Genomic DNA, 13729 nt, shown 5'->3' with positions numbered 1-13729 from the left:
GTATTTCTTTTTACACAGAGACCAGAGTTGCTATGACATAATTCCATTATACAATGCAATGAAGAAGAAAGTGTTGTCTGACTCTGATGAGGTAAGTGGTTGTGTCTTAGCCGTTGGCATTGATGGACTGGAGAAATGGGGCCACTGTCTGTGTCCTGTTGGATACGAAAGTACTGTTTTCAGTCACTGTAAGGGAGTGGGGTGTACTTTTTCTGTTAATTAAATGTTTCTTTTTGTCAGCTGGGTAACTGGGTAGAAAAATCCAGCCTCCTCCTTTAGTGCAGAGAGCTTTAACTGTTCGCTGGAGAATTTAGATGATACTTAGACTTCTGAGAGGTTCTCAAAAATGACGGTCACATGAAATGCTTCCCAGAGGGACAGGGATAGAACTGTAAAGACTCGAATTATAAGTGAAGTATAAAAGAACTCACCTACTCATATATGCTTATATTTTTTTAACCTTTCTATGCGACTCATTATCTTGCTCAAAGGAAGAAGAGAAAGATACAAATGTGCCAGGAACTTCCACTAGAAAAAGAAAGGTAAAAAAAAAAAAATTTTTTTTAATGATTTGTAGTACTATAAATAATTAGAAATGCATTTGTAAACAAAGGAATGTAAAACTGAATGTTTTTATTATCATGTAATGTCAGCTTTTGAGAAGTTTCGAGCTTAAACTGACGTGTTGTTCTACTGAGCTGTTCAGTGTAAAAGCGTTTCTTTCTGTGCTGCTGCATGTTATGAATTCATTAATTAGAATTTATATCCTGCGGGGTCCCTTTTCCATTAGATTTTGTAAAAATGGCTATTTTACTTAATATATACCAGACAATATTGTAATTTCAGGATCATCAGCCAAAGCGGCGGCTGCGTAATAGAGCTCAGTCATATGACATTCAGTCATGGAAGAAGCAATGCCAGGAGCTGCTGAATCTCATTTTTCAGTGTGAAGACTCAGAACCATTTCGACAACCAGTGGATCTCCTTGAATATCCAGTGAGTATTTTAGAACAGGAAGGCTGGTTATAATCCAGTTGTTAGGTGTTTTTTGGTGGGTTTTTGTTCAGTTGTTTGGTTTTTTTTCAACTGTGACCATTTTTCCAACTCTTTTAATAGAAACTTCAGGCAGCTCTATTGACTGAATTTTTTTTTCAGTGCCTGGTTGTCACCTGATAATAATATTTATTGTCTTTTTAAAGTAATTTCAAGAGGAATTGTACTTCTTTCTCAAATACTTTTGTTGCAAAATGTTTTTTATTTGTTTTATATTCAGGGATGCCTATGTTGTTAAGTAAATTACAGCTTTTGCAATTAAGATGCCAAAATGGTCATATATGAAGTGCATATGTCTGGTGGTTGCACGTGACAAATGCTGTCATGGATTTTTCCTTGTTTTCATTTCAGAAGTACAAAAACTGAAAGTAATTTTTCTGCATCAAGCCCAGATGATTGTGATATAAAAAGTACCCACTGAAGAACTGTAGTGAACCATTAACTGCAGTAACAGTGACTTTCCCAAATTTGCTTTCTGCCTCGGGGATTACACTGGGATTCAGATAGCCATGAGCAGCCATTTGTAACTACAGAATATTTTAACACAGAAGTCTTACTGCCTTGGATCTCTTTTAGCCTTTTAGGCTAGTTTTACTCTAAGTAGCAAAGCAAAGGTTTTCCTTCTAGCATGTCTTAAGTTTTTCTTGAAAATACCACTCTACGGTGATCGATTTGGGGGAAATTAATCGTCCCAATTACAGAAAAGAAACGCTTCTCTTTCAGAAGTCACTAGTGGGTCTGTGTTGACACTTCTGCAGCCATTGGGTACCATAATTATTGAAGTAACCTAAACTTTATGCTGTGGCTAACTACGAGTGGCCCTTTGTGTTTGAGATCCTCAAATGAGCTGATAGAGAGCGCCTTACTAGTCTTGGGCATGAAGCACTCTGCTCCCTGGTGTCACAAACCTGTTTAATGTTCAGAGGCACTCACACAGGTTCTGTTTGATTTGATGGATTAAGTTAAGTTTTTGGTTAATTTTGGCATTAAAGCTTTTTGTTGTATGGATATTCCTCTGTTTCTTCCATAGCCTAGAAAAAAAGTTTTGTCATTGGCTTGAACAAGGTACTATTTAAGCCTGTGGAGTTTTCATTATTTTAATACTACTTTCCTAAATTGTCAGGTCTCCATTTGGGAAACTGCGCAGGTTTCAGCAGGGATGCGTTTAAGCCCCTGATCAGGTTCAAATATTCAAACTTCATATTTTAAAGCTAATATGTAAAAACAGTATTAGGCTTAATAGCAAGTTTTAGCTGTTAAGCCACCCAGAAAGCTTGTAGTCATACTTTTATATCACGGTTATCTTCATGACAGTGTGTCAGTAACATAACCCTTAGGACACAAAATATTGAGCTCTGCATTGCAGTAAATCTGTTTACAAGATGAATTAAATCTTCTGTCAGTTAATTTCTAACCTCGATCCTGTCAAGTATGTCTGCGAGGAGTTACGTTATGTATGAGTAGGAAGGAGCAAAATGTCTTTGGCAGTCTTCCCTACCTATTTAAAGAGGACATTTGGTTTAAACATGTTTATCAAGTGCATCCTAATGAAAATGATACATTAAGTCTTGTAATTGTAAAAAAAATTGTAATATATTGCTTTACTCTTTCTTAACAGGATTACAGAGATATTATTGACACTCCTATGGATTTTGCTACTGTTAGAGAAACACTGGAAGCTGGCAACTATGAGTCACCAATGGAGTTATGTAAAGATGTGAGACTCATTTTCAGCAATTCCAAGGCCTATACACCGAGTAAAAGATCAAGGGTAAGTTTGAAAGAATACTTATTTCAGAAAAAACAGGACAGAAAAACAGAGATACAGTGTAATTGATTACTTTAAAAACAAGTTTCATTATTTCTGATCTTCAAACGTGAGTATTTTTGAGAAAGTAGTATAGCTTTGTATTTTAAAGGAAAGGGATGTATGCTGTTTAAATGCCTAAAGTTCTGCAAGTGTGTTTCAAAAGTAAATATTTGAAAGTAGATCTAGAGAGAGAACCATGTTGAAGGAAAGATCTGTAGAAACATGATTGTGGAATTTAACGGATATTTTGGGGAAGAAACTAGATTTTCAAAACACACACAGAGCCCCAAACTCCTCCACTTTGGAGGTTGCCCCAAACTGAAATGCCCAGGTGTAGAGAGTAGAGGTTAATGAAATTCTATGCTGTTCACCAGTATGCAGTGAGATTGTAATGAAGCACTTAGGATTTCTTGGAAACAGAACTGTTTACATAAAGTATGAGCCTACAAAGCCATTCTTACTGAGCTGATACTGAAATGCCCTGCCATGTAGAGTTAATAATATTTTCTCTCAAATTGACTTGTTAGGTGCAGTATCTGTTAGCAGTGAAAGTTATAAATGTATAGTTACGTGTGTTGAAGGCTTCTGTGTAGCTTTTCTTCTACTAATACGCATTAGGTGTTAGACTAGAATTATTAATAGCTTTTATGTTTGGCTGTTCTGAATAGCATATTAATCATCAGGACTCTATTGTCTTAAAACATAGGGACAAATTCCTTAGTAGGTGAGTAGCAAGAAGGACTGATGAGTGATTCTCTTTCTTCAGTCAGTAATAAACAATCCCACTCACTGTTTGGGCTGCCTAAGAATCAGTCTCTTGTCTTTCAGTTGCATCAAAGGGCAGGGCTTTTGGGGCAGGTCTGGATTCTTTTGTGGTTTTTCTTTCTCGTCTTGATCTCCTCAAACCAAGATAGGAGAATGCTTGACATTATCTCAGCTCCATGTGGTTTCACAGATTCTTCTGACATTTTCCTATTTTTTCATGTTTCTTTCAAACACACTGGTTTAGTAGTAAACTTGTAGATCTTTTTTATTTTACTTAGAAGTAGAAATGGAAGGTTCTGATGTCAAGAATTTTAATATTCCAGAACCTATGCATTTTCAGTGCATGCAACATATAGTTGTTGAATGGTGATGTTTTTACTGTGACTTGTCATCCAGTGATATTTTTAGCATCTTACTTGATATCACTGCTTACTTGAAGAGCAAACCTAAACCCGTCAGCTTTTTTTTTCTTGGCACATTAGACATATAGTTTTTTACCTATTTTCTTATGAAATTTCTTTGGACATCCTCTCCAGTAATGCACACAGAATGTGTCACACTTACTGTTTAGTCTGATGCTCAGTTTGTCTGGTGTGTCATTAGGTAGGCAGCTTTTTAATACTGTCTTTGTGTTTCATATTCTAAGAAGGTGCCACGTCCCTTCTTAAAGTACCTAGACAGTTCACTTCTGCATTTTTTTGTTTCCAGAATGAATAGCAACTGTGCTGAGATAATTTGTTGTGATCTAAACTAAGTTTGATTGGCGCTATCTGTAAATCATCCAAAGCTAGAGAAAAAAAAGAAAGAAGGAAAACGTACGCCTACGTAATTCTAATATATTATTGTACCTGTTGCAACCAATTCACTGGTAGTATCAGTTCGCCCATAAGAGGAACAGACTGATATTCAAATATAGGATATAAGGATGCAACTTAATACAGAAGAAAATTAGATTTCTTGACCCTAGGTATAATACAGTAAAATTCCATTAAGGATCTGTCTTTGTGGTTTCTGCTGAAGCTAGAAAGGGATGCATTCTGGACAGGCAGTTGAAAAGGCGGTTTTTCTAATTTCTCCTTTTGTGTTTGATCTTCAGTTGTAATATACTTTTCAAAACCATGAAAATAGTTAAAACAAACCTACACGTGGATTGGTGTAAATTTGTTGAGACAGACTGTAACTTTCCTTAAAACGTTTCCTTAATCAATTTACTTTTCTAGCTGTTGTACAATGATAAATAAATAAAATGATGCTTTAGAAAAGTATAAAACTTGATTGTTTACTGACTTTTCTTTTTTAGATCTACAGCATGAGTTTGCGCCTTTCTGCTTTCTTTGAAGAACACATAAGTTCTATTTTATCAGATTATAAATCTGCCCTACGCTTTCATAAAAGAAATACAATAAAGAAACGAAGGAAAAAAAGAAGTAGAAGCAGCTCAGTTTCCAGTAGTGTTGCATCCAGGTACATTAATTCCTTCACAGTATTCATGACACGCTGCACAAGTTTGACCTACCTAAACAGTAGAACTTAGTACATTTTTTTTTTTTCTTAATACTTCCTTTACTATTCCCTATATTGCAGAATGATAGCTTTGACATGCAAGTCCCTATGATGTAGAAGAGTTTTAAACTTTACTTAGAGCTGTTATAGTCTAAGTGCTTAAAGTTCAAATACATGTACAGTAAAACAGCATTGTTAGGATAGTGATGGCATCATGCTTTGTCACGTAACTGTAGCATTTATTGTAAAGATTCACTTTTCGGAGGCTCACAACTACATGAATTTCCACAGTAAATGTATTTTTAACATACTTCATACAAAGATAATTGTTTTACTCCCACGGTCTCAGATACTAGCATTTAACTTTATGTATTCCTGTAAAATAAAAAAGTGGTCATCCAGGAAACAAGTTGTTACTCCTTTTGCAGCCCCGAAAGGAAGAGGAGATTAATAAAACCTCAGCTGAAGGCAGAAACCTCTGCCACTTCTTCATCTTCTGCACCTGCACGGTTAACAGCACTGCGACATCCGCCACCTCAGATGAATGGAAAAGCGGCTGAAACCTCTTCCCTTGTGCGGACTAGAAGCAATCGAGCGATAACAGATGTAGCTGTTACAGAGCAACCATCTACTTCTTCAGGAGCAAAGCCTTTAACAATAAAGCCTTTAATTACAAAGTCTAATACTACTGCAGGGTCAGGAAAGTCAGGCAAGTTGGGTTTTTTTTTATTTTCTTTTTTTTTTAAGCTATGAATGTTTTTAAACATAAAGCTTGCTTTTTGGAAATCCAATGTATTTGTCTCAGTTAAGACTGGTTCTGCTTTCAAGCTGCTGGGCCTTTGAGGTTCTTCAGAGGAAAACGGAACAAGTTAGGCTATGTTTATCCAGGAAGCTTTCTCACTTCTAGATCACCGATTTGAATTGTTTGTTTGTAGTAGAATGAAACTTCCTTTTTTAGCCAGATAAGATTGAATGTGGTATAAACTACTTAGCTTGAATAATTTTTTTTTTTCTTTTTGTCCTTCTAGTACTGGAGAATTCAACTAAACATTCCAAGAACCAGAATATTGTATCAATCCCTAGTCAATCTGATTACAGTCATAACACTAGGAATAACTCCACAAGAGAAAATCCCGAGAAAGAGAAGCAAATCAAGCGCAAAGTAAAATCCTCCACTGTTAATCAACAAGGTACGGAGTTTCTTTGGAACTTCCCCCTCGCCACCTCCTGATGTAGTGGCTCTAGTGTTGCACTTCAGTTGTGATAATTTGGGGGTGGGGAAATCAGTATGCGTTATGATTTAGCAGAATAGGGAAGTCTAATGGAACAACTCAGTCACAGTTAGTTTCCTTCTTGATAAATTACCACGGTTTTGACTACTCTGAACACCAGTTCCATGGTGCGAGAACTGTGTTCTCTAGCCAATTTTGGTACGTTAACATATCTGTACCTTCATTTAAATGATTACAAAGGTCACGTTGTGAGTTCTCAGACTCCAAAGCAGACTTTGCAGGGTTAGATGTTAAACCCTGTGGGTTTTACCTGATGAAACTTACACAGGGGTTATATTTGGGTCAGTAACGCTGACTCTGATGACACTCTATACAACCACAAGCATCCCAGCTGCAACTTCTTTCATTTTTTTGCCACAAGCAAAATAGAACTATGCAGTGTTTACTGCTTCTGTTCAGTGTATTTGTATGGATTGACCAGACCTAGTTTCATGTCATCTTCGGACTGAACTTGCTTGGTCTTTTGATGTCTGGATACCTTAAAGCTTCTGAGACTGAAATAAGATCTCCTAGTCATAAAAGCTTTCCTGTTTATGAAGGAGCTTTGAACTGTTACGAAGCTGCTGTGAAGCAGGTGGATCCACTAAGCATCTTTACTCTGAAGATGGAGAAACAGTAGTCTGCAAATTGGGCCTCACCTAATTAATCTGGTTACTCCTTGTAGCTCTCCTCTCCCTGAGGATCATCTGTTCTTTCTTACTCTTCCATGCTTCTGAAAAAGCCGCGTGTGGTTTGATAAGTTAAATCATCTGTCCATTCCTTGCAAGCTTTCTCACAAAGGCCTCAGCTGTTACCACATTGCATGGCTAAACATGCCCCCATTACACCACCAGATGTTTGGTCATGTCAGAGGTGTCTGAATGTTGTTGCCGTGATCCCTTCTCTCCTGCACACCCACTCGTGTGACAGCGGAGGCCGGTGCTTGTAGTGCTTGGCGGGGCACATTTGAACACAGCAGGAGCTGTGCATGGGTGTTCCGTCAAAGGACCGGACGATTTACTGAGCTGACGAGGAGTCTGTTCTGGTCATGTTGTGGGCAAGGGCTGTGCTATCAGACCCTCTCCATAAGGGGCCCTGGGATGTGCCCCACTGAGGAACCTGGGTACCACTCACCTAAGGAAAATGTGTAGCCCATAAAAGTCTCCAAGCAAATACCTTCTGCCGTGTGTCTGTTAGTGTCAGAAATCTGTGCAAATTGCATAGTTTTTTAAAAAATTATTATTAAAATCTCCCACTTTTCTACCCTTTTCCCCACTTACTGTTGAAATAACTGTATTATTAATAATGATAATGAACTGGCTATAAAGGGTGCTACCTCAGGCTGAAACTTTGTCATTTCTGCAGAGGTGACCTGCTATGAAGCATTCCTGACCCTTGCAGTAATGCTTCTCGAGCAACTTTTTACTGTTGCAGATACCGAACAGGAGTTTTTGTCCACTGGTGCTGTATCAGCCAAGAGAAACACTTGTGCTGTTCCCTTTTCCTCCCTTCCTTTCTTTCTTTCTTTCCTCCTCTCTTTCTTTTTTTTTTTTTTTCTTCAAGCTACCTTGAGCTAAGTCCAACTAGAAGTAAGCCCGCACTGCATACTGGCATGAAGCTCTTTGAGCTCTACTTTGGGCTTCTTAGATTTTGACAGATTGGCAGTCACTGTGAATCCATTCAGATATTTTAGTAAGAGTTTTATTAAGGCACTGTGAAAATGAATGTAAATGCAAATCTGTTACGTGATAAGTACTCTCATTTCTTTACAGCAGATTGCAAGAATAATGCTTTGGCATCAGGAAGCATTCAGGTAAACGGACACGGAGGACAGCCGTCGAAACCTCCAGTTAAAAGAGGTCCCGGACGGAAACCGAAGGTGGAGACAAATAACAGTAGCTGTGAAGTGGTGCACAAGAAAAGAGGCAGAAAACCAAAAAGGCTACAAGTTGTTGAACAGCAAAAGGTTGCAGAGCAGAATACAATCCAGACCGCAAGGGATATACCAGAGGAAGCCTCTGCTTCTACTGCATGCAATTCTCTTTCTGAAAATAATATGAAGGAAGACTTGTTACAAAAAAAAGGCCGTGGGGGTAGAAAACCAAAAAGGAAGATAAAGCCCCATCAGCCAGGCTCGGACCTCGTAGTTCCTGCGAATGTTAAAATGCAAACGAGGAGCAGGAGGAAAAAGATAGATGAGCCTATGGAGGAGGGGTCTGAAGAGCTTAAAGATTCTGAACCTCACATGAGAACTAGAAACCAGGGTAGGAGGACAGCCTTTTACAATGAGGATGACTCTGAGGAAGAGCAAAGGCAGCTATTGTTTGAAGACACCTCCTTAACTTTTGGAACATCAAGCAGAGGCAGAGTCCGAAAGTTGACTGAGAAAGCAAAAGCTAATTTGATTGGTTGGTAATTTTTACCAAGGGTTTTACTTCAGAATCCTACGAAGCAGGTACAGTTAAGGAACAGCAGAACAGACTTCTGCTTCCCTGCTGCTATTATGGGTTAGAAGAGTATGTTCTGATTTGGGGAGAAAAATTTAGCAAAAAATAAACTGAAAGAACATTCTTTGAAAGAAATATATATTTTAAACTTTTGCTATTTATTGCCCTCCAAATAGGTTATGCATTTCAACAGTCATTTTGTTCACAGTTGAGAATAATTGAAGCAATTTCTGACTGACAGAGTTGAGAACTACTCTGCTCGAGTAGTGCATAGTATCTACACGATTAAAAAAAAGGTGATAGAACTTTTAATGCCGCAGACTGAAAACAGAAGTCTATTTTTGACCAAGCAAGGTACACTTTGATTGTAAAGTCAAGTTGCCTAGGAAGGCAGGTTTTGGCAAAAAGTGGCAGTAAATTCACTTACATTTCTATTAAATACAAAAATACCAAACTTTGCTAATCTGAAAATGCTCAATTTCAGTTGTGATGGAACGTTCAGCTGCAAAAGAAGCCTAGCACAGGCTGTTGGTTTATCCAAGTTCTGCCAAACATAGCAAAAATGTAATCACAAAAATATATATATATATATCCACATTGGAAAAAGTTTGACTAATGTCTAATTTTTCAGACCTTGATTCTTGTATCAATCACTAAATCTCTGTTTATTGTGCCAAAGACTGAGAATCAGTGCAGTGGAAAGCCTTTTTTCTTTTCGAGTGTCAGTACAGCATACCATTTGCAGTGATAAAAGCTGTGTATTGTTTTAAATAGTAAGTTGTTCACATTGCTCTGAAATGTATCCTTTTTGGTACTTTTGGTAGAAAATAATGCACTGGTGGGGTCCTTTGACAGAGATGTTTTAGGCAAAATGTATAATTGGTTAAAGGATTCAAGGAAATTACAGGACAGGTATGGAATGATGATGTTTACTTTCTGATCCAGATTGATTGTTGTTTCTACAACTTTAGACATGCTTAAGAGGCTAAAATGATCTACAAAGAAGAGTGTATGTGTATATATTAATATATACATAAACACATACATATAAAATATTACCCAGGTATAGATTTTTTTCAGGATTTTTTAGATAGCACTAGAATTGAAAATAAATTTTAAAATGTCATACTTTATAGTTTAATTTTAAGGGGAAGATTGGTTATTTTCAATTATTAAGGTTAAAAGGCCAAATCACTTTTTATGCAATCATGTTTTATACAGTGGTCTCATTGCACATTGTGTTTTTCTGCACTTTTTATGGTATATCACGCTGACATAAGTCAATATACACCCTAAAGAAAAATTCCATTTAATGATTGTGCCTTGTATTCTATTATTTCTTGCATCCTTAGTAAAATTAAGTTGTCTATTGTAAATGATAACTATATGACTTAGGGGAATGTATTGTTATATGTACTGCTCTGAAAAAGAAAAGCAGTTATTTATTTGTTTATGGTACATTTAGTTATTTTATACCTTTACAAACAAACTTTAATACCATTTTCTATCACTTAAAAAAATATTGTCCAGTTTTACGGAAAAAAAAAATACAGAAGTAGTCATATTTTCTGAGATCTGGTATGGTACAAAAATGTAACCAAAATTTTCTGGTTATACATTATTTTGGAAGTTTGGGTAGTGTGAAAAATGTGTGTGACCCTAACGTAGTTGAAAAAATAAACCTGAAATGAAACCTCAATTCTGTACACCCTTACTTAATAATTTTTTGTTAAATACAAACATTATCTGCAAGATCTGGAAGGGAGGGCATACAGAATTAAGACCTTAAATATGCACAGATTCTATATACGTATTTGAGGCCTGATTCTTCACTCTTTATTTTCTGTTACAAAAAAAAGCTTAAATGTTTGAACAAAGAACATTGTTGTCTGGCACCAAAAGGAATAGAAATACGCTACTGCGGATAGCATATTAGTATCCGCCATACCTAGTTTTGTGTAGTTCATTATGCATTTTGCTACAGAAAATTATTAAAATATTTTCCAGATCCTCTTTGAATTGTTACGGATATGAATTTGGGGAGCAGGGATTAGTTTGCATTTCATTTGTTGGTATATTTATTTTTTTCTAACAAGTATTTCTTTATCATGCAATTCAAATGGAGTCACTAAACATGTGGTAAGATCAGCAGCTATGGTTGTACAGTTGCAATACAGCTTCACAATTCAAAGCTAATTGATTCTACTTGTTAATTTTGTCACATCTCACTGATAAAGGCAATCATTTGGAAGTGTGTAATTTCCTGATGTTATCTGCATTGTAATATATGAAATAGATTATATCTAAAATTCAACTTCTGTATTTACTCCATTTGTAATGATGTTTTATACGGCATGTTTATGTATATATTTATATATCGACAATACCTTGTATGTAAGTTTTGGAGACGGAAATAATAAGCGTTCCCTTGACAGTAGGTAGAAGATTGTACATCTTAATTTTACAAGAAAAGAAGGCCTTACCTGCAGAACATGGGTACTGCTTCCCACCCCGTAATATCAGTGACTTCAGCCAGTAATTTTTTAATTCATATTAGACACATCAGTGTTTTTCCTTTTAAAATAAATTGTGGATGATTTGGGTCAAATTTTTTTATAGAAGCAACACTAAAAAGTTATTAGAAGTTAATACCAGATTTATTTAAAAGTTATATTTTTATAATTTAATTTCAGTAGGTTGCAAACGTTATTTATGACACTTTCATCACCATCAGACTGTGCGTTTTGGTCGGGGAAAAATGTATTATTTGAGGTGGTTGTGATGTATCAACAGGGAAAAAGAGCTTTTGATTACAGAGTCTTAAGTTTTTAAATGTGAGCAATAAACTATTGATCAGTGTTCTGAAATAATTTAAGAACTATAGTTATATGCATGTTTCGTAATGCCATCGAAGTACCTAACAACTGGTTCAGAAAATGGAGTAGCAAACTCGTGTGCTTGTTTCACATTTGCATTGTAAATAGCATAGGTTCATAGTCATATACACGCAAACGATTTTAGAGACCTGGCAGCAATTAATGCCATTTTATTCATTAAATTAATTTATATTTGACATGGATATGAGGATACAGTTCTGGTATTTCTCCTCTATACTGGGAAACGTTAAAATTGGTATTTACCACTGAGTGGTACCTTAAGAACAGTGTGTTCTCTAACAACCGATGAGGAAATAACGTCTGTTTCTGTGATACCAGTGTGCTCTAAATGTTTTAACAGAAATCATTGTACCTGTGCCTACAGACTTAACAACTCCTCAGCCATTTTGTTTCCGTTGTTAGTGTGTTCTGCGGGAACTGAACTGAAATTTTACCGCTAGAGTGTTCACTGTTGTCAATATTGAACTAGAGCTCTTTGTCACTTGGCAGTGACCAGTGATACAGAAAAATGTCTTCCTCCAGTGATGAGACTGCTGTGGTATAGATTTACGTATGTTTATTTGTACAGTGTCCGGTTTGTACATGTGATCAGTTTGTTGATAGACTTGTAAGATTGAGTTGGTTGAGTTAAATATTACTATGGCTTAATATTTGTAAAACTATTAATTGATAAAGGACCCTGATGCAGCACGTAGGATATAGTAATATCTATAAAAAAATAAATTGTAGTGTAGAGACAACTTATTCACTGTATTGCTGTACAAATATTTTTTTCAAGCACCAATTCTGATTCTGTGCCAGAGGCTTTTTGTCTTGCTGAAAAAAAAAAAAAAATGACATACAACACAAAAAATAGTCTGTCCGTTCAGTAACTTCAAGCTTGTTTTTACACCACGTTGTTAAATCTTAGCTCACATGTGTTGGATCAAGGACTACAAGTAAATGCTTTAGCGTGTAATTTCAATTTAGGCACATGTTAAGTGATTGACTGGTTCTGTAAAGGCAATAGGCTTAACTGGATGGGACCCTTTCACCCTGTACTTACGTAGTAGGTGGGAGGTTGGAGGTTTTTAAGCTCACTTTCATCAACATTTAATTTGAAGTCATGTGACTCTTGCTGAGGTAATTTTAACATACTGCTGGTCAATCAAGATACAGCCATACCACAATAATTACATTGTGTCCCGAGTCCTTACCTTACTCTAAAGTAGCATATTTTGTCCACAGTGGTTTTTCAAAGGTTTTTCTTTTTTGCCCTTTTTTTTTTTTAACAGAGTTGAGAGTTTAATGAGAAGTTAAATACAACTCTGCAACAGTGCTGTGATACAGAAGGTGGAGGGCTTTAAAATCTCACCTAGAAAGAGCAAAAGCTCATTTTCTGTTTACTACCTAATGAAGACAAATTAACTGTGTAAAATTACTATCTAATATAATTTCTTTTAACCCTGAAGTTCTTGTAACAGATTGGTTTCCAAGGGGACCTAGATACTCAACGGATAAAAGGGCTGTTCCTTTTCTGCTGTAAATTACTGTACATACATGCTTGTTCATACGCAGGGGAAAGTGTATTAAATTTCATAAAATCGGCCAAGGCTTGACAATGTGTTTCCAATAACGAATCTGGTATTGACAGCTTAACGTCGTTTCCTGGTTTTGAATCGGGGAATACAGCTTGTACGCTTTCTGCTGTGTCGGGGAAATACCAGGTAGCTTTTAAACTAGAGCTGACCTTAGGAGCTCTTGCGTTTGTGCTAATTTGAATGCAGGAATTCGCCATGTCGTTTTTACAGTGTGCTAGAGGAGGGAACACACCAGGAAAGCTTGATTTAGATTCAAAGACATCTCCAATTGCAGAAAAAGGCGATTAGCTTTTCTTTTTTTTTTTCCTTTTCCCAAGGTTATAACAGCCTCGAGGCACTCTAGACAGAAACCTTATATGCTGCAATAAAATAAAGGTGAATAAATTTAGCTTTTAGGAGGTAG

The 13729-nt window shown here is 36.4% G+C and overlaps 1 protein-coding gene across 1 annotated transcript in view; it reads left to right on the top strand.

The window, feature by feature from the left end:
• PHIP (pleckstrin homology domain interacting protein) overlaps window positions 1–9379 on the top strand; it is an 82144-nt gene extending 72765 nt beyond the window's left edge. The window contains 8 exon segments of the mRNA XM_009708824.1: window positions 19–91; window positions 492–542; window positions 847–996; window positions 2672–2824; window positions 4929–5092; window positions 5560–5840; window positions 6160–6321; window positions 8175–9379. Of these exon segments, the coding sequence (XP_009707126.1) occupies window positions 19–91; window positions 492–542; window positions 847–996; window positions 2672–2824; window positions 4929–5092; window positions 5560–5840; window positions 6160–6321; window positions 8175–8818 (1678 nt within the window). The 3' untranslated portion in view covers window positions 8819–9379.
• Window positions 9380–13729: the final 4350 nt, after the last annotated feature.

This window comes from Cariama cristata, unplaced genomic scaffold, assembly GCF_000690535.1.
Source record: "Cariama cristata isolate BGI_N322 unplaced genomic scaffold, ASM69053v1 scaffold3401, whole genome shotgun sequence".
Lineage (NCBI taxonomy): Eukaryota > Metazoa > Chordata > Aves > Cariamiformes > Cariamidae > Cariama > Cariama cristata.
The sequence above is the reverse complement of the archived record's forward strand: the minus strand, read 5'-3'. Positions and strand labels throughout refer to the sequence as shown.